The sequence below is a fragment of the Salvelinus alpinus genome, chromosome 14 (assembly GCF_045679555.1).
Source record: "Salvelinus alpinus chromosome 14, SLU_Salpinus.1, whole genome shotgun sequence".
Lineage (NCBI taxonomy): Eukaryota > Metazoa > Chordata > Actinopteri > Salmoniformes > Salmonidae > Salvelinus > Salvelinus alpinus.
This window is the reverse complement of record NC_092099.1, coordinates 18,746,503-18,768,632: the sequence shown is the minus strand read 5'-3', so window position 1 is coordinate 18,768,632 and position 22,130 is coordinate 18,746,503. Positions and strand designations below refer to the sequence as shown.

Sequence of the window (22,130 nt, the reverse complement as noted above, 5' to 3'; positions counted from 1 at the left end):
AGCCACTGGGCTTCTCCATGCATCGCGCTGACAGAGATAAACACCTCTCTGGGAAGAGGAACGGCGGGGGTGCATGCTTTTTGATTAACGACACATGGTGTAATCATAACAACATACAGGAACTCAAATCCTTCTGCTCACCCAAACTAGAATTCCTTACAATCAAATGCCGGCCATATTACCTCCCAAGATAATTCTCGTCAGTTATCGTCACAGCTGTGTACATTCCCCCTCAAGCAGACACCAAGACGGCGCTCAAGGAACTTCACTGAACTCTATGTAAACTGGAAACCATATACTGAGGCTGGATCTCAATCCCATTTTAGCACGTCTGGCTAGGGCAATTCCCTCCAGATATGTCCGGGAACTTGCAGGTGCCTTGGTGGAAGAGTGGGGTAACATCTCACAGCAAGAACTGGCAAATCTGGTGCAGTCCATGAGGAGGAGATGCACTGCAGTACTTAATGCAGCTGGTGGCCACACCAGATACTGACTGTTACTTTTGATTTTGACCCCCCCTTTGTTCAGGGACACATTATTCCATTTATGTTAGTCACGTCTGTGGAACTTGTTCAGTTTGTCTCAGTTGTTGAATCTTGTTATGTTCATACAAATATTTACACGTGTTAAGTTTGCTGAAAATAAACGCAGTTGACAGTGAGAGGACGTTTTTTTTGTTGCTGAGTTTAAATACTGTATTTTTTACCATATATATTTTTACAGGAACATATTCTCATTCACCCCTTTTTATATTTGTGTGTATTAGGTAGTTGTTGGAATTGTTAGATATTACTTGTTAGATATTACTGCACTGTCGGAACTAGAAGCACAATCATTTCGCTACACTCACATTAACATCTGCTAACCATGTGTATGTAACCAATAACATAAATATTAATAATGTTAATAATAATATGTCAATAAAGATATAATAACTATAATAGTCTGTATCTATTTTGTTTGTAATTTATAAGGATGTGTTAAGGGTCAGCGTGGCGGAGGTGTTGTGTACCCTCCACCTGGGGGTGTTGTGTACCCTCCACCTGGGGGTGTTGTGTACCCTCCACCTGGGGGTCGGCCCGTCAGGAAGTCCAGGATCCAGTTGCGGAGGAAGTTGTTCAGACCCAGAGTCCTACGCTTGGCGACGAGGTTGGAGTCGGATAATGGTGTTGAACGCTGAGCTGTAGTCAATGAACAGCATTCCCACATAGGTATTCCCCTAATCTAAGTGGGTGAGTAGGTATTCCCCTAATCTAAGTGGGTGAGTAGGTATTCCCCTTATCTAAGTGGGTAGTGTGGAGAGTAATTGGAGAGCAATTGATATTGCGTCGTCTATGGATCTGTTGGGGCGGTGTGTAAATTGAAGTGGTTCCAGGGTGTCTGAGATGATGGAGTTGATGTGTGCCATAACCAGTCTCTCAAAGCACTTCATGATTACAGATGTGAGTGTTACAGGGCGGTAATCATTGTGAAATGACGCCTTACAGTTCGTAGAAACAGGAATGATGGTGGTCAGTTTGAGACAAGTGGGGATTACAGACTGGGACAAGGAGAGGTTGAACATTACAGACTGGGACAAGGAGAGGTTGAACATTACAGACTGGGACAAGGAGAGGTTGAACATTACAGACTGGGACAAGGAGAGGTTGTAAATAACAGTGAATGTGCCTGCCAGCTGTTCTGCCGTGAGAAGACGCCCCGGAACACTGTCGGGGCCCGTGGCCTTGCGGGTGTTGACCTGATTTAAAGACGTCTCCGAGCGAGTTCACCCAATCATCTGGGTCAGTGACGACCCTCACACCTGCTCTTTGTTTTTGTCAAAGCGTCTGGTAGAGAGGCAACGTTGGGCAGATCGCGGTGGGGTCTTCCTTTGTAATCCGTGATGGACTTTAGCCCCTGCCACCATATTCCTATATTGTCCTTTTGCTCGTTTGATGACTCTACGCAGTCACTCTTTCCTGTACTCGGCCGTCGCATCAGGGTTGTCTACGATACAGTACCATTTAATTCCCTGTTGTGCTGGGGGACATTAAAAGGACACTCTAAAATGTGCAGTTTTGTCTCTCAACACAATGCCACAGATGTCTCAAGTTTTGACGGAGCATGCAATTGGCATGCTGACTACAGGAATGTCCACCAGAGCTGTTTCCAGAGAATTTAAATGTTCATTTCTCTACCATCCGTCATTTTAGACAATTTGGCAGTATGCCCAACCGCAGACCACACGTAACCACGGCAGCCCAGGACCTCCACGTCCAGCTTCTTCACCTGCGGGATCGTCTGAGACCAGCCACACGAACAGCTGATTTAAATTGTGAGTTTGGACGACCAAAGAATTTCTGCACAAACTGTCAGAAACCATCTCAGGGAAGCTTGTCGTCCTCACCAGGGTCTTGACCTGACTGCGGTTCGGTGTCGTAACCGATTTCAGTGGTCAAATGCTCACCTTCGATGGTCACTGGCACGCTGGAGAAGTGTGCTCTTCACAGATGAATCCTGGTTTCAACTGTACCGGGCAGATGGCGTGTATGGCGTCGTGTGGGGGCGAGCGGTTTGTTCACATCAGCAGAGTGCCCCATGGCAGAGTGTTATAATCAAAGAACTACTCAGTGCAATTAGATACCTTGTTCAGGAGCAGAGTTATTGAACTGCCATGTTAGTGTGTCCAGGGACACGGGCTGCTGCTGGACCCTACTAACCAACCAGGGACTGCCAGGAAGTGGAATGAGGAGTCTGAGAAGTGTCTTGACACAGCCTTCATGTCTGTCTGTCTAACATTTCTAACACATTCCACAAGGAGTGGGAGCTGGGAGCCACTGTTGGACCGCGTCCCAAATTGAACCCTATTCCCTATATAGTGCACTCCTTTTGATGGGGCTCTGTAGGGAATAGGGTTCTATTTGGGACACGGCCCCCGCTCCAGTCGGAGGGATGAGCAGCATTTCCCCATGTCTGCGGGGTTGCCAGCCGTTCCTGTGACCCTGATGGCCGAAGGAGTCCCGACAGACACAACACATTCCTCAGTGGCCCTCCAAGACCACTAGCTGCTGAGGTATTTTAGCTCATGAAACATGGGACCAACACTTTAGATGTTGTGTTTTTTAAATAATTTTGTTCAGTTTAACTGGTTTTGCACATGTCTCCGCCTTCATTTCCTGATTGACCGAAAATGGCTTCTGGACATCAGAACAGCCACCACTAACCTTGATATGGACAACCGTTTCTACTTCAGTTAACAGCTCTGGATATTCTGCTTGCTGGACTAAGGATGTTACCCGAGTTAGCTGCTGAAAATACATTTGACCGGTCATGCCTATTGGTCTAGGTTCATTTGCATAATTTAGTGGAATTAAATTGCCGCGTGTGTATTTTCATTAGTCATGTTTCTTATTTATCACACGTGCACAGTGTATACAGAGACTAGTTTGAGGAGCAGAATATCCTATCGCCTGTCAGACAGCTCCAGAGACTAGTTTGAGGAGCAGAATATCCTATCGCCTGTCAGACAGCTCCAGAGACTAGTTTGAGGAGCAGAATATCCTATCGCCTGTCAGACAGAATGACAGCAGCTCCTCAGAAAGCTGGTACAGGAGTGAAACATGCTTTTAGAAGCCCAGTCATTGTACAACAGATAACTATTCTAAATACAACTGTTTTGATGGCCACGATTTTAAAAAGAGCTACTGTTTTTATTTCTCAATCTCAGTTTGTAATCAAATTGCACCTCCCATTCAAATGCATAGGCTATAGTCAACGGTAGGCAGGCTATCCAGGTGTCATCCACCACTTTACATGTGAGCTTGAGTCAGTATAATTGTTTGAAACCTAGTCATGCTAGCAACCCATCCTAGTTGCTATTAGATTCCCCTTCTTCCTAACCTTCTAACTGGGCTGTTCATCTCTGTCACGTATGGAACCGCTGTTCATCTCTGTCACGTATGGAACCGCTGTTCATCTCTGTCACGTATGGAACCGCTGTTCATCTCTGTCACGTATGGAACCGCTGTTCATCTCTGTCACGTATGGAACCGCTGTTCATCTCTGTCACGTATGGAACCGCCCCCATTAGCTGCACTGTTTAGAATGGTGTTTTCCTGTAAACTACATTTTGGCAAATGTCTCCGAGCCATGTGTCTGACAACCAGTAATACTCAGAGAAGGACCACTTCTGTTCTCTGGGTCCAGGCCACTGTTTAGAAGTGTTTTCCTGTGAAATGTCTTGGACCGGGCCTGGGCCCCCCATTGACCAAATGTCTTGGACCGGGCCTGGGCCCCCCACTGACCAAATGTCTTGGACCGGGCCTGGGCCCCCACTGACCACGTGTCTTGGACCGGGCCTGGGCCCCCACTGACCACGTGTCTTGGACCGGGCCTGGGCCCCCACTGACCACGTGTCTTGGACCGGGCCTGGGCCCCCACTGACCACGTGTCTTGGACCGGGCCTGGGCCCCCACTGACCACGTGTCTTGGACCGGGCCTGGGCCCCCACTGACCAAGTGTCTTGGACCGGGCCTGGGCCCCCACTGACCAAGTGTCTTGGACCGGGCCTGGGCCCCCACTGACCTGAAACAGATCGAACATCTGCTGGGGCAGCGCTGTATAATGCTGATCTCAGTCTTCTGGCACGGTGGTCTCACGGTGGTCTCACGGTGGTCTCACGGTGGTCTCACGGTGGTCTCACGGTGGTCTCACGGTGGTCTCACGGTGGTCTCACGGTGGTCTCACAGACACGTCCTGTAGGGATGTGAAAGCAGATACATTCAGCCCTAGTTCCAGAAACATCCCTCCTTTCATCAGCTGTCTCTGTATCATCCCTGTATTTTCTCTGTATCCTCCCTGTATTTTCTCTCTCCATCTATTTTCTCTGTATTCTCCCTGTATTTTCTCTGCATTCTCCATGTCTAATTCCTCTGTATTCATGTCTTCTCTCTGTGGTATTAGGGCCTCTCGTAGCCCGACATGCTGTGTACCACTCTTCCCAGAGAGGGAGGAGAATGAGAGGGAGCAGGAGCAGGGACAGGCAGAGGCCGCCTTAGCCCAAAGCCCTCTTAGTCTCATCTCCCAGCTTTCCTCAACCCAAATGACAGGCCTGCTAACCACAGGGAGCTAATTGTAGCATAGTTTTTTCCCTCTAATCGCCTGCTGGGTGAGTCTTTTCACTCTCTCTGTCTCTCTCTAGGGAGGGGAGAAGCTGTTATTATACGTCTTCATAGGCCTATGGGAGGAACTCAGCTGTCCCAGGAATAAACCAGGAGAGAACAAAGTTTTTTTTTTTTTTGAGTTTGGGAGGAGTGGAGAGAAGATTCAAAATATATTTCAGGAGAGAGTTAAGGATCTCTCTTGGGGGGGGGGGGGGAGAAATGTCCTGCTCACAACTCACCAAAGTAGAGTTCGCTGAAGAGACGTGGTTGATGTCCTCATCTCACATCACCATTTAATCCCCTGTTGTCATCATCTCACAGCACCATTTAATCCCCTGTTGTCCTCATCTCACAGCACCATTTAATCCCCTGATGTCCTCATCTCACAGCACCATTTAATCCCCTGTTGTCCTCATCTCACAGCACCATTTAATCCCCTGTTGTCCTCATCTCACAGCACCATTTAATCCCCTGATGTCCTCATCTCACAGCACCATTTAATCCCCTGTTGTCCTCATCTCACAGCACCATGTAATCCCTGTTGTCCTCATCTCACAGCACCATTTAATCCCCTGATGTCCTCATCTCACAGCACCATTTAATCCCCTGTTGTCCTCATCTCACAGCACCATTTAATCCCCTGTTGTCCTCATCTCACAGCACCATTTAATCCCCTGATGTCCTCATCTCACAGCACCATTTTAATCCCCTGTTGTCCTCATCTCACAGCACCATTTAATCCCCTGTTGTCCTCATCTCAAAGCACCAGTTAATCCCCTGTTGTCCTCATCTCACAGCACCATTTAATCCCTGTTGTCCTCATCTCACAGCACCATTTTAATCCCCTGTTGTCCTCATCTCACAACACCATTTAATCCCCTAATGTCCTCATCTCACAGCACCATTTTTATCCCCTGATGTCCTCATCTCACAGCACCATTTAATCCCCTGTTGTCCTCATCTCACAGCACCATGTAATCCCCTGTTGTCCTCATCTCACAGCACCATTTAAATCCCTGTTTTCCTCATCTCACAGCACCATTTAATCCCTGATGTCCTCATCTCACAGCACCATTTTAATCCCCTGTTGTCCTCATCTCACAGCACCATTTTAATCCCTGTTTTCCTCATCTCACAGCACCATGTAACCCCCTGATGGCCGACGTGTACTGTAGAGGAGGTTAGATGAGGCTGTGTGTTCTTTGTGAGATATTAGTGCTGTTGTTTTAGTCCAGTAATGTCCTTGGTAGGGATGTAACGATTCTCCGATAATCACCGGTCCCCAATTTCAAGTGTTTAAGGTATGAGACCTCAAATCAATCAGACTTCAAACCCATCCACATGTAGCATGCATCGGGTCAGAAAATCAATTCAAAAGTTACGAATCGCCGGTTCACAAAAATGTTTTGTTCAAATTACTTTCTTTCTAGAGTACCTTTACCGAAAATACCTCATCTTTTGTGACAACTCTCCTTCAATGTCAAACTAAGCATGTAATTGTGTTGACAATTCATTGATCTACAAGTGATTTTTGCATGCCGAACAACCCCTGCCAGTATCAGTAACCTAGTCCCCACAGAGGGTATCAGGGCTGTGGGTCAGTGTGTTGTACTGTCCCCACAGAGGGTCAAACTGCCCCGCAGCTTCATACATTAACCAACGAGAGGTAGGCCTGTTCATGATCTGACACATCTGCGCATCACTGTGGAAATTCACATGTTTGTGAAATGGCTTGTGCAATATTAGGATGTGTGACAACCAATGTAATTTGCTAGGTTATTTTTATTAAATGTGCTGTTGTGGTTGAAGCTGTTGGAATAGACCCTGTATATAGCTACTGACCCTGTATATAGCTACTGACCCTGTATATAGCTACTGTCCCTGTATATAACTACTGACCCTGTATATAGCTACTGACCCTGTATATAACTACTGACCCTGTATATAGCTACTGACCCTGTATATAGCTACTGACCCTGTATATAGCTACTGACCCTGTATATAGCTACTGACCCTGTATATAACTACTGACCCTGTATATAACTACTGACCCTGTATATAGCTACTGACCCTGTATATAGCTACTGACCCTGTATATAACTACTGACCCTGTATATAGCTACTGACCCTGGAACTGACCCTGTATATAGCTACTGACCCTGTATATAGCTACTGACCCTGTATATAACTACTGACCCTGTATATAGCTACTGACCCTGGAACTGACCCTGTATATAGCTACTGACCCTGTATATAGCTACTGACCCTGTATATAGCTACTGACCCTGTATATAAGTACTGACCCTGGAACAGACCCTGATGATGGTGTGTATAGACATTAGACAGTATATGAACCATGACTAGAGTACAGTTGAAGTCGGAAGTTTACATACCCCTTAGCCAAATACATTTAAACTCAGTTTTTCACAATTCGTGACATTTAATCTTAGTTGGGTCAGAAGTTTACATACACTCAATTAGTATTTGGTAGCATTGCCTTTTAAATTGTTTAACTTGGGTCAAACGTTTCGGGTAGCCTTCCACAAGCTTTGGTCTGAGAATTGAACCCTGTGGCACCCCCATAGAGACTGCCAGAGGTCCGACAACAGCCCCTCCGATTTGACACACTGAACTCTGTCTGAGAAGTAGTTGGTGAACCAGGCGAGGCAGTCATTAGAGAAACCAAGGCTGTTGAGTCTGCCGATAAGAATGTAGTGATTGACAGAGTCGAAAGCCTTGGCCAGGTCGATGAAGACGGCTGCACTGTACTGTCTTTTATCGATGGCGGTTATGATATCATTTAGGACCTTGAGCGTGGCTGAGGTGCACCCATGACTAGCTCTGAAACCAGATTGAATAGCGGAGAAGGTACGGTGGGATTCGAAATGGTCGGTGATCTGTTTGTTAACTTGGCTTTCGAAGACCTTAGAAAGGCAGGGTAGGATAGATATAGGTCTGTAACAGTTTGGGTCTAGAGTGTCTCCCCCTTTGAAGAGGGGGATGACCGCGGCAGCTTTCCAATCTTTGGGGATCTCAGACGATACGAAAGAGAGGTTGAACAGACTAGTAATAGATTACTACAGTCCCATATTGTCACAGTGAAAGGTACGTTATTCAGGGAGTTATAATGCTCATTCACGAACGCAAAGTTTTATGACATGTCTGATTTTCAACTGGGAACATGCGTGTGTAATGGCGTATGCCAAATGTATAAATCCCAATATTTTTTGCAGATATTTAGTGTAAATTGTACACAACTTTTGCACACCCTTGTTCGTGTGTGTCTGTAATTCACACCATGATGAGATGTGGCCCTGCTCTGATGAGTGCAGAGGGTCTTGTTGCTCCGTGTCCAATCACACGCTCCAAGTTGTCAGAACTGTCTTTACCAGGACATCTGTACCAGAGTTACAGAACAGCTGCTCGATAACCAGAATATTTTTAGTGTTGTTTTTTTTGCGGTTGATTTGACATGGAGCTTAATGCTACTGTAATTCTCCATCCCTATTGTACTGTAGACTTAACTGGGTCGCCCAGGTCGGGGGTCACGCCGGCCCAGGTCGGGGGTCGCCCAGGTCGGGGGTCACACCGGCCCAGGTCGGGGGTCGCGCCGGCCCAGGTCATAGTATGATCAAAGTGCTACTGTAGAGGTCTCCTACTGCCTGAGTGGGCCACACAGCCTGGCACAGCCACATCACAAGACCTCAGACCCAACTAGGGTAGGGAAATTAAACATAACAAAAAATCAAATCATTTTAAGAGGATGTAAGATCTGGGGCAGAGGTCTCCAATATTTACATGAGAGGATTGTTTGTCAGGACAGAGAGTGATTATTCTCTGCTTCCATAGAGGGAGCTAGAAAGCTATGAGACGGGAACACTGACTAAACAAACTGACACACACACACACACACACTGACTAAACAAGCTGACACACACACACACACACTGACTAAACAAACTGACACACACACACACACACACACACTGACTAAACAAACTGACACACACACACACACACACACACACACTGACTAAACAAACTGACACACACACACACACACTGACTAAACAAGCTGACACACACACACACACACACACACACACACACACACACACACACACACACACACACACACACACACACACACACACTTAACAAGCTCACACGCACACACCCACACACACACTGACAGAGCTGTGGAGAAGGGGTGAGATTAGGGAACTGACCACCAGAGTGCGGTAAAACATCAGTATGTTCCTAAGACGACACATTACAATCCAAATCTATACTAGTGTGACGCTTTTATCACTTTAATAACAAAGAATCCCATACAGCATTCTGCTAAAGCCCACGTGCCCTCGGCATGGGTTGTCGACAAGGATAAAACTAGAGTCTAGATTGAGATGAATGACGAATGTGCTTTGAGAAGGTTTAGACACCGGGGTGGAGTCAGGAGCTAGGTGTGACTGGAATCCGAGGTTACCATGGAAACGTAGGGTTCCACGCTGTGCCTGTCGGAGCCGAATGAACGGGACTGACACGCGATGCGTGTGCGCCTGTGATCTATCTGCCCAGAGCTCCCAACGTCTCAGCCGCTAAACACTCCACCACATGCTAAAATAGGACTAACATTACCGTGTGTGTGTTGCAGATGGATCAGCTGTCAGACGAGGAGCTGGACCATACAGAGGGAGGAGGAGAGGAGGAGGACAGTGATAAAGAAGATCAGGATCTAGACAAGATGTTTGGAGCCTGGCTGGGAGAGCTGGATAAACTCACACAGGTAACTAACCCTAACCCTGGCTGGGAGAGCTGGATAACCGCGACTCGCATAGGTCCGATAACCGCGACTCGCACAGGTCCGATAACCGCGACTCGCACAGGTCCGATAACCGCGACTCGCACAGGTCGGCTCACCGCGCCTCGCACAGGTCGGCTCACCGCGTCTCGCACAGGTCGGCTCACCGCGTCTCGCACAGGTCGGCTCACCGCGCCTCGCACAGGTCGGCTCACCGCGCCTCGCACAGGTCCGATAACCGCGACTCGCACAGGTCGGCTCACCGCGCCTCGCACAGGTCGACTCACCGCGCCTCGCACAGGTCGGCTCACCGCGCCTCGCACAGGTCGGCTCACCGCGCCTCGCACAGGTCGGCTCACCGCGCCTCGCACAGGTCGGCTCACCGCAGCTCGCACAGGTCGGCTCACCGCGCCTCGCACAGGTCGGCTCACCGCGCCTCGCACAGGTCCGATAACCGCGACTCGCACAGGTCGGCTCACCGCGCCTCGCACAGGTCGGCTCACCGCGCCTCGCACAGGTCGGCTCACCGCGCCTCGCACAGGTCGGCTCACCGCGCCTCGCACAGGTCGGCTCACCGCGCCTCGCACAGGTCGGCTCACCGCAGCTCGCACAGTTCGGCTCACCGCGCCTCGCACAGGTCGACTCACCGCGCCTCGCACAGGTCGGCTCACCGCGCCTCGCACAGGTCGGCTAGAAATGTCAGTTATGATTTCCAAAATACATTTGGTTTGGTTGTATGACCTTTATTCTGTATTTACTTACCTGATTTATATTGTAATTGTATTATTCCAGGTCACCATTTTATACCACCATGTCACCGTTATATACTATATACCGCCAGGTCACCGTTATATACCGCCAGGTCACCGTTATATACCAGGAGGTCACCGTTATGTACCGCCAGGTCACCGTTATGTACCGCCAAGTCACCGCTATGTACCGCCAGGTCACCGTTATATACCGCCAGGTCACCGTTATATACCGCCAGGTCACCGTTATATACCGCCAGGTCACCGTTATATACCGCCAGGTCACCGTTATGTACCGCCAGGTCACCGTTATGTACCGCCAGGTCACCGTTATATACCGCCAGGTCACCGTTATATACCGCCAGGTCACCGTTATATACCGCCAGGTCACCGTTATATACCGCCAGGTCACCGTTATATACCGCCAGGTCACCGTTATATACCGCCAGGTCACCGTTATGTACCGCCAGGTCACCGTTATATACCGCCAGGTCACCGTTATGTACCGCCAGGTCACCAGACCACATTCTATAGTAACACTAGTCCACATTCTATAGTAACACTAGCCCACATTCTATAGTAACACTAGTCCACATTCCATAGTAACACTAGCCCACATTCTATAGTAACACTAGTCCACATTCTATAGTAACACTAGCCCACATTCTATAGTAACACTAGCCCACATTCTATAGTAACACTAGTCCACATTCTATAGTAACACTAGTCCACATTCTATAGTAACACTAGCCCACATTCTATAGTAACACTAGTCCACATTCTATAGTAACACTAGTCCACATTCTATAGTAACACTAGCCCACATTCTATAGTAACACTAGCCCACATTCTATAGTAACACTAGTCCACATTCTATAGTAACACTAGTCCACATTCTATAGTAACACTAGCCCACATTCTATAGTAACACTAGCCCACATTCTATAGTAACACTAGTCCACATTCTATAGTAACACTAGTCCACATTCTATAGTAACACTAGTCCACATTCTATAGTAACACTAGTCCACATTCTATAGTAACACTAGTCCACATTCTATAGTAACACTAGTCCACATTCTATAGTAACACTAGTCCACATTCTATAGTAACACTAGCCCACATTCTATAGTAACACTAGCCCACATTCTATAGTAACACTAGCCCACATTCTATAGTAACACTAGTCCACATTCTATAGTAACACTAGTCCACATTCTATAGTAACACTAGTCCACATTCTATAGTAACACTAGTCCACATTCTATAGTAACACTAGTCCACATTCTATAGTAACACTAGTCCACATTCTATAGTAACACTAGCCCACATTCTATAGTAACACTAGCCCACATTCTATAGTAACACTAGTCCACATTCTATAGTAACACTAGTCCACATTCTATAGTAACACTAGCCCACATTCTATAGTAACACTAGCCCACGTTCTATAGTAACACTAGACCACATTCTATAGTAACACTAGTCCACATTCTATAGTAACACTAGTCCACATTCTATAGTAACACTAGCCCACATTCTATAGTAACACTAGTCCACATTCTATAGTAACACTAGCCCACATTCTATAGTAACACTAGTCCACGTTCTATAGTAACGCTAGCCCACATTCTATAGTAACGCTAGTCCACATTCTATAGTAACACTAGCCCACATTCTATAGTAACACTAGCCCACATTCTATAGTAACACTAGTCCACATTCTATAGTAACACTAGCCCACATTCTATAGTAACGCTAGCCCACATTCTATAGTAACGCTAGTCCACATTCTATAGTAACACTAGCCCACATTCTATAGTAACACTAGTCCACATTCTATAGTAACACTAGCCCACATTCTATAGTAACACTAGTCCACATTCTATAGTAACACTAGTCCACATTCTATAGTAACACTAGTCCACATTCTATAGTAACACTAGTCCACATTCTATAGTAACACTAGCCCACATTCTATAGTAACACTAGCCCACATTCTATAGTAACACTAGCCCACATTCTATAGTAACACTAGTCCACATTCTATAGTAACACTAGCCCACATTCTATAGTAACACTAGCCCACATTCTATAGTAACACTAGCCCACATTCTATAGTAACACTAGTCCACATTCTATAGTAACACTAGTCCACATTCTATAGTAACACTAGCCCACATTCTATAGTAACACTAGCCCACATTCTATAGTAACACTAGCCCACATTCTATAGTAACACTAGTCCACATTCTATAGTAACACTAGCCCACATTCTATAGTAACACTAGCCCACATTCTATAGTAACACTAGCCCACATTCTATAGTAACACTAGTCCACATTCTATAGTAACACTAGCCCACATTCTATAGTAACACTAGTCCACATTCTATAGTAACACTAGCCCACATTCTATAGTAACACTAGCCCACATTCTATAGTAACACTAGTCCACATTCTATAGTAACACTAGCCCACATTCTATAGTAACACTAGCCCACATTCTATAGTAACACTAGCCCACATTCTATAGTAACACTAGCCCACATTCTATAGTAACACTAGTCCACATTCTATAGTAACACTAGCCCACATTCTATAGTAACACTAGTCCACATTCTATAGTAACACTAGCCCACATTCTATAGTAACACTAGCCCACATTCTATAGTAACACTAGTCCACATTCTATAGTAACACTAGTCCACATTCTATAGTAACACTAGCCCACATTCTATAGTAACACTAGTCCACGTTCTATAGTAACACTAGTCCACATTCTATAGTAACGCTAGTCCACATTCTATAGTAACGCTAGTCCACATTCTATAGTAACGCTAGCCCACATTCTATAGTAACGCTAGTCCACATTCTATAGTAACGCTAGTCCACATTCTATAGTAACGCTAGCCCACATTCAGGTAAAACCTTATCATCTGACACTTAGCTGCACCTATCCTGGTGCACAGACCAGATACATCTATGCACGCTCAAGACGGAGAAACCAGACACATGCTCCAAGCAAAAGACAATGAAGAAATGGACATTAAATTGGTCAATATAATTAAGTAAAACAACACTTCTTTATAACAGGTGTTGTGGTGTTTGTGAGCAGTCCCCCCAAAAACGTGTCCACTACGTTTAGGGTTGGAAAGGGGAGGGTATCATACTGGAAACTTTCTTGTTTAACAGTAAACTACCAGAATTTTGGTATCTTTCAAGGATTTTATGTAATCTATCACAAGACATCTAGTGGCCCTCTTTGTACTTCAGATTATCTGTTATAATCTATAATCTACATAAAATAAATAAGATGATTTTTTAAATTACAAAAATGGAGTGATAGTTCTGAAACATATCCTAAATATAAACCATCAATTTAGTGAATACCGTTCGTGTTTAATATGAGGGTTTCCGCAGGATTTATTTTATTTTATTTTTACAAACTTGTATTTATTTTACTATGTCAATATGTATTTGTTGTCAATGTTTTGGCGTCAAACTGGTGTTAAAACAGTCAATAGGTGGAAGAGATGCAGATAATAATACCAATGTTTATTATTTTTTAATTTTTATTCATTTGGCTATTTTCTCTTGAACCACACGGTCTGTCGACTAGAAACTCATGGATGATATGGACACAGATATAATACACGAATACTATATATTAATACTAAATTAAGTTATTCAAGTATAAATTACCAAAGTTATGATCGATTGCCATAGATTTTCTGTTAATTACCCGAATTACTGAAGATTCTGGTAACTTTGGTAAATTACCGGTAGCTTTGCAACCCGAACCACGATAACCAGTAAATGAATGTAATATATTACGTATTTAACAGAAATTACCGTAACCAAACATTATAGATTACCGGGGAAATGTGGGCATTAACCGTAACTTTAATAGTGAATTAATGTGGAATTGATAAACATTGACAAAGGGCAAACAAGACAGACGTCAGTGCACTGGTCAGTGAGCTAGCAGAGAAGACGTGTATTCACGATTCCTCTGTCCCCTGTACAGAGTCTAGATGATGTGAATCTGTCCCCTGTACAGAGTCTAGATGATGTGAATCTGTCCCCCTGTACAGAGTCTAGATGATGTGAATCTGTCCCCTGTACAGAGTCTCTGATGTGAATCTGTCCCCTGTACAGAGTCTCTGATGTGAATCTGTCCCCTGTACAGAGTCTCTGATGTGAATCTGTCCCCTGTACAGAGTCTCTGATGTGAATCTGTCCCCCTGTACAGAGTCTCTGATGTGAATCTGTCCCCTGTACAGAGTCTCTGATGTGAATCTGTCCCCTGTACAGAGTCTCTGATGTGAATCTGTCCCCTGTACAGAGTCTCTGATGATGTGAATCTGTCCCCCTGTACAGAGTCTAGATGATGTGAATCTGTCCCCCTGTTCAGAGTCTAGATGATGTGAATCTGTCCCCTGTACAGAGTCTCTGATGTGAATCTGTCCCCTGTACAGAGTCTAGATGATGTGAATCTGTCCCCTGTTCAGAGTCTAGATGATGTGAATCTGTCCCCTGTACAGAGTCTCTGATGTGAATCTGTCCCCTGTACAGAGTCTAGATGATGTGAATCTGTCCCCCTGTACAGAGTCTCTGATGTGAATCTGTCCCCTGTACAGAGTCTAGATGATGTGAATCTGTCCCCCTGTACAGAGTCTAGATGATGTGAATCTGTCCCCCTGTTCAGAGTCTAGATGATGTGAATCTGTCCCCCTGTACAGAGTCTAGATGATGTGAATCTGTCCCCCTGTACAGAGTCTCTGATGTGAATCTGTCCCCTGTACAGAGTCTAGATGATGTGAATCTGTCCCCCTGTACAGAGTCTCTGATGTGAATCTGTCCCCTGTACAGAGTCTCTGATGTGAATCTGTCCCCTGTACAGAGTCTCTGATGTGAATCTGTCCCCTGTACAGAGTCTCTGATGTGAATCTGTCCCCCTGTACAGAGTCTAGATGATGTGAATCTGTCCCCTGTACAGAGTCTAGATGATGTGAATCTGTCCCCTGTACAGAGTCTCTGATGTGAATCTGTCCCCCTGTACAGAGTCTAGATGATGTGAATCTGTCCCCTGTACAGAGTCTAGATGATGTGAATCTGTCCCCCTGTACAGAGTCTAGATGATGTGAATCTGTCCCCTGTACAGAGTCTAGATGATGTGAATCTGTCCCCTGTACAGAGTCTAGATGATGTGAATCTGTCCCCCTGTACAGAGTCTAGATGATGTGAATCTGTCCCCCTGTACAGAGTCTAGATGATGTGAATCTGTCCCCCTGTACAGAGTCTAGATGATGTGAATCTGTCCCCTGTACAGAGTCTAGATGATGTGAATCTGTCCCCCTGTACAGAGTCTAGATGATGTGAATCTGTCCCCTGTACAGAGTCTAGATGATGTGAATCTGTCCCCTGTACAGAGTCTAGATGATGTGAATCTGTCCCCTGTACAGAGTCTCTGATGTGAATCTGTCCCCCTGTACAGAGTCTAGATGATGTGAATCTGTCCCCTGTACAGAGTCTAGATGATGTGAATCTGTCCCCCTGTACAGAGTCTAGATGATGTGAATCTGTCCCCCTGTACAGAGTCTAGATGATGTGAATCTGTCCCCCTGTACAGAGTCTCTGATGTGAATCTGTCCCCCTGTACAGAGTCTAGATGATGTGAATCTGTCCCCCTGTACAGAGTCTCTGATGTGAATCTGTCCCCTGTACAGAGTCTAGATGATGTGAATCTGTCCCCTGTACAGAGTCTCTGATGTGAATCTGTCCCCCTGTACAGAGTCTAGATGATGTGAATCTGTCCCCCTGTACAGAGTCTAGATGATGTGAATCTGTCCCCCTGTACAGAGTCTAGATGATGTGAATCTGTCCCCCTGTACAGAGTCTCTGATGTGAATCTGTCCCCCTGTACAGAGTCTAGATGATGTGAATCTGTCCCCCTGTACAGAGTCTAGATGATGTGAATCTGTCCCCCTGTACAGAGTCTAGATGATGTGAATCTGTCCCCCTGTACAGAGTCTAGATGATGTGAATCTGTCCCCTGTACAGAGTCTAGATGATGTGAATCTGTCCCCCTGTACAGAGTCTAGATGATGTGAATCTGTCCCCTGTACAGAGTCTCTGATGTGAATCTGTCCCCCTGTACAGAGTCTAGATGATGTGAATCTGTCCCCTGTACAGAGTCTCTGATGTGAATCTGTCCCCCTGTACAGAGTCTAGATGATGTGAATCTGTCCCCTGTACAGAGTCTCTGATGTGAATCTGTCCCCCTGTACAGAGTCTAGATGATGTGAATCTGTCCCCCTGTACAGAGTCTAGATGATGTGAATCTGTCCCCTGTACAGAGTCTCTGATGTGAATCTGTCCCCTGTACAGAGTCTAGATGATGTGAATCTGTCCCCCTGTACAGAGTCTAGATGATGTGAATCTGTCCCCCTGTACAGAGTCTAGATGATGTGAATCTGTCCCCTGTACAGAGTCTCTGATGTGAATCTGTCCCCTGTACAGAGTCTAGATGATGTGAATCTGTCCCCTGTACAGAGTCTAGATGATGTGAATCTGTCCCCTGTACAGAGTCTAGATGATGTGAATCTGTCCCCCTGTACAGAGTCTAGATGATGTGAATCTGTCCCCCTGTTCAGAGTCTAGATGATGTGAATCTGTCCCCTGTACAGAGTCTCTGATGTGAATCTGTCCCCTGTACAGAGTCTAGATGATGTGAATCTGTCCCCTGTACAGAGTCTCTGATGTGAATCTGTCCCCCTGTACAGAGTCTAGATGATGTGAATCTGTCCCCTGTACAGAGTCTAGATGATGTGAATCTGTCCCCCTGTTCAGAGTCTAGATGATGTGAATCTGTCCCCTGTACAGAGTCTAGATGATGTGAATCTGTCCCCTGTACAGAGTCTAGATGATGTGAATCTGTCCCCCTGTACAGAGTCTAGATGATGTGAATCTGTCCCCCTGTACAGAGTCTAGATGATGTGAATCTGTCCCCTGTACAGAGTCTAGATGATGTGAATCTGTCCCCTGTACAGAGTCTCTGATGTGAATCTGTCCCCTGTACAGAGTCTCTGATGTGAATCTGTCCCCCTGTACAGAGTCTAGATGATGTGAATCTGTCCCCCTGTACAGAGTCTAGATGATGTGAATCTGTCCCCTGTACAGAGTCTAGATGATGTGAATCTGTCCCCTGTACAGAGTCTCTGATGTGAATCTGTCCCCTGTACAGAGTCTAGATGATGTGAATCTGTCCCCCTGTACAGAGTCTAGATGATGTGAATCTGTCCCCCTGTACAGAGTCTCTGATGTGAATCTGTCCCCCTGTACAGAGTCTAGATGATGTGAATCTGTCCCCCTGTACAGAGTCTCTGATGTGAATCTGTCCCCTGTACAGAGTCTCTGATGTGAATCTGTCCCCTGTACAGAGTCTAGATGATGTGAATCTGTCCCCCTGTACAGAGTCTCTGATGTGAATCTGTCCCCTGTACAGAGTCTCTGATGTGAATCTGTCCCCTGTACAGAGTCTAGATGATGTGAATCTGTCCCCCTGTACAGAGTCTAGATGATGTGAATCTGTCCCCCTGTACAGAGTCTCTGATGTGAATCTGTCCCCTGTACAGAGTCTCTGATGTGAATCTGTCCCCTGTACAGAGTCTAGATGATGTGAATCTGTCCCCTGTACAGAGTCTAGATGATGTGAATCTGTCCCCTGTTCAGAGTCTCTGATGTGAATCTGTCCCCTGTACAGAGTCTAGATGATGTGAATCTGTCCCCCTGTACAGAGTCTCTGATGTGAATCTGTCCCCTGTACAGAGTCTAGATGATGTGAATCTGTCCCCCTGTACAGAGTCTCTGATGTGAATCTGTCCCCCTGTACAGAGTCTAGATGATGTGAATCTGTCCCCTGTACAGAGTCTCTGATGTGAATCTGTCCCCCTGTACAGAGTCTAGATGATGTGAATCTGTCCCCTGTACAGAGTCTAGATGATGTGAATCTGTCCCCTGTACAGAGTCTAGATGATGTGAATCTGTCCCCTGTACAGAGTCTCTGATGTGAATCTGTCCCCCTGTACAGAGTCTAGATGATGTGAATCTGTCCCCTGTACAGAGTCTCTGATGTGAATCTGTCCCCCTGTACAGAGTCTAGATGATGTGAATCTGTCCCCTGTACAGAGTCTAGATGATGTGAATCTGTCCCCTGTACAGAGTCTAGATGATGTGAATCTGTCCCCTGTACAGAGTCTCTGATGTGAATCTGTCCCCTGTACAGAGTCTAGATGATGTGAATCTGTCCCCCTGTACAGAGTCTAGATGATGTGAATCTGTCCCCTGTACAGAGTCTCTGATGTGAATCTGTCCCCCTGTACAGAGTCTAGATGATGTGAATCTGTCCCCCTGTACAGAGTCTCTGATGTGAATCTGTCCCCTGTACAGAGTCTAGATGATGTGAATCTGTCCCCTGTACAGAGTCTAGATGATGTGAATCTGTCCCCCTGTACAGAGTCTAGATGATGTGAATCTGTCCCCCTGTACAGAGTCTAGATGATGTGAATCTGTCCCCCTGTACAGAGTCTAGATGATGTGAATCTGTCCCCTGTACAGAGTCTCTGATGTGAATCTGTCCCCTGTACAGAGTCTAGATGATGTGAATCTGTCCCCCTGTACAGAGTCTAGATGATGTGAATCTGTCCCCCTGTACAGAGTCTAGATGATGTGAATCTGTCCCCTGTACAGAGTCTAGATGATGTGAATCTGTCCCCTGTACAGAGTCTAGATGATGTGAATCTGTCCCCCTGTACAGAGTCTCTGATGTGAATCTGTCCCCCTGTACAGAGTCTAGATGATGTGAATCTGTCCCCTGTACAGAGTCTCTGATGTGAATCTGTCCCCCTGTACAGAGTCTAGATGATGTGAATCTGTCCCCCTGTACAGAGTCTCTGATGTGAATCTGTCCCCTGTACAGAGTCTCTGATGTGAATCTGTCCCCTGTACAGAGTCTCTGATGTGAATCTGTCCCCTGTACAGAGTCTAGATGATGTGAATCTGTCCCCTGTACAGAGTCTCTGATGTGAATCTGTCCCCTGTACAGAGTCTAGATGATGTGAATCTGTCCCCCTGTACAGAGTCTCTGATGTGAATCTGTCCCCTGTACAGAGTCTCTGATGTGAATCTGTCCCCCGTACAGAGTCTAGATGATGTGAATCTGTCCCCTGTACAGAGTCTAGCTGATGATGTGAATCTGTCCCCTGTACAGAGTCTAGATGATGTGAATCTGTCCCCTGTACAGAGTCTAGATGATGTGAATCTGTCCCCCTGTACAGAGTCTCTGATGTGAATCTGTCCCCCTGTACAGAGTCTAGATGATGTGAATCTGTCCCCTGTACAGAGTCTCTGATGTGAATCTGTCCCCCTGTTCAGAGTCTAGCTGATGTGAATCTGTCCCCTGTACAGAGTCTAGATGATGTGAATCTGTCCCCTGTACAGAATCTAGATGATGTGAATCTGTCCCCTGTACAGAGTCTAGATGATGTGAATCTGTCCCCTGTTCAGAGTCTAGATGATGTGAATCTGTCCCCTGTACAGAGTCTAGATGATGTGAATCTGTCCCCCTGTACAGAGTCTAGATGATGTGAATCTGTCCCCTGTACAGAGTCTAGATGATGTGAATCTGTCCCCTGTACAGAGTCTAGATGATGTGAATCTGTCCCCTGTACAGAGTCTCTGATGTGAATCTGTCCCCTGTACAGAGTCTAGATGATGTGAATCTGTCCCCTGTACAGAGTCTAGATGATGTGAATCTGTCCCCTGTACAGAGTCTCTGATGTGAATCTGTCCCCCTGTACAGAGTCTCTGATGTGAATCTGTCCCCCTGTTCAGAGTCTAGATGATGTGAATCTGTCCCCTGTTCAGAGTCTCTGATGTGAATCTGTCCCCCTGTTCAGAGTCTAGATGATGTGAATCTGTCCCCTGTACAGAGTCTCTGATGTGAATCTGTCCCCCTGTACAGAGTCTCTGATGTGAATCTGTCCCCCTGTTCAGAGTCTAGATGATGTGAATCTGTCCCCTGTTCAGAGTCTCTGATGTGAATCTGTCCCCCTGTTCAGAGTCTAGATGATGTGAATCTGTCCCCCTGTACAGAGTCTCTGATGTGAATCTGTCCCCCTGTACAGAGTCTCTGATGTGAATCTGTCCCCTGTACAGAGTCTCTGATGTGAATCTGTCCCCCTGTACAGAGTCTCTGATGTGAATCTGTCCCCCTGTACAGAGTCTAGATGATGTGAATCTGTCCCCCTGTACAGAGTCTAGCTGATGTGAATCTGTCCCCTGTACAGAGTCTCTGATGTGAATCTGTCCCCTGTACAGAATCTAGATGATGTGAATCTGTCCCCCTGTACAGAGTCTAGATGATGTGAATCTGTCCCCTGTTCAGAGTCTCTGATGTGAATCTGTCCCCCTGTACAGAGTCTCTGATGTGAATCTGTCCCCCTGTACAGAGTCTCTGATGTGAATCTGTCCCCTGTACAGAGTCTAGATGATGTGAATCTGTCCCCTGTACAGAGTCTAGATGATGTGAATCTGTCCCCTGTACAGAGTCTAGATGATGTGAATCTGTCCCCTGTACAGAGTCTCTGATGTGAATCTGTCCCCTGTACAGAATCTAGATGATGTGAATCTGTCCCCCTGTACAGAGTCTAGATGATGTGAATCTGTCCCCTGTTCAGAGTCTCTGATGTGAATCTGTCCCCCTGTACAGAGTCTCTGATGTGAATCTGTCCCCCTGTACAGAGTCTCTGATGTGAATCTGTCCCCTGTACAGAGTCTAGATGATGTGAATCTGTCCCCTGTACAGAGTCTAGATGATGTGAATCTGTCCCCCTGTACAGAGTCTCTGATGTGAATCTGTCCCCCTGTACAGAGTCTCTGATGTGAATCTGTCCCCTGTACAGAGTCTAGATGATGTGAATCTGTCCCCTGTACAGAGTCTAGATGATGTGAATCTGTCCCCTGTACAGAGTCTAGATGATGTGAATCTGTCCCCTGTACAGAGTCTCTGATGTGAATCTGTCCCCTGTACAGAGTCTAGATGATGTGAATCTGTCCCCTGTACAGAGTCTAGATGATGTGAATCTGTCCCCCTGTACAGAGTCTAGATGATGTGAATCTGTCCCCTGTACAGAGTCTAGATGATGTGAATCTGTCCCCTGTACAGAGTCTAGATGATGTGAATCTGTCCCCTGTACAGAGTCTAGATGATGTAAATCTGTCCCCTGTACAGAGTCTAGATGATGTGAATCTGTCCCCTGTACAGAGTCTCTGATGTGAATCTGTCCCCTGTACAGAGTCTAGCTGATGTGAATCTGTCCCCTGTACAGAGTCTAGATGATGTGAATCTGTCCCCTGTACAGAGTCTAGATGATGT

General features: G+C 46.1%; 1 protein-coding gene across 5 annotated transcripts in view; it reads left to right on the top strand.

Annotated features, from left to right (window-relative positions):
- Positions 1–22,130, top strand: part of LOC139538548 (ras-associated and pleckstrin homology domains-containing protein 1-like) — a 187,114-nt gene that overhangs the window by 73,508 nt on the left and 91,476 nt on the right. For all 5 annotated transcript variants that reach the window (XR_011667756.1, XR_011667757.1, XM_071340710.1 and 2 more), the window contains one exon: positions 9,796–9,927. Coding sequence is in view for 3 of the 5 variants with exons in the window: in XM_071340710.1 (XP_071196811.1) it covers positions 9,796–9,927 (132 nt within the window). In the remaining 2 variants the exon portion in view is untranslated. The remainder of the gene's footprint in view (positions 1–9,795; positions 9,928–22,130) is intronic.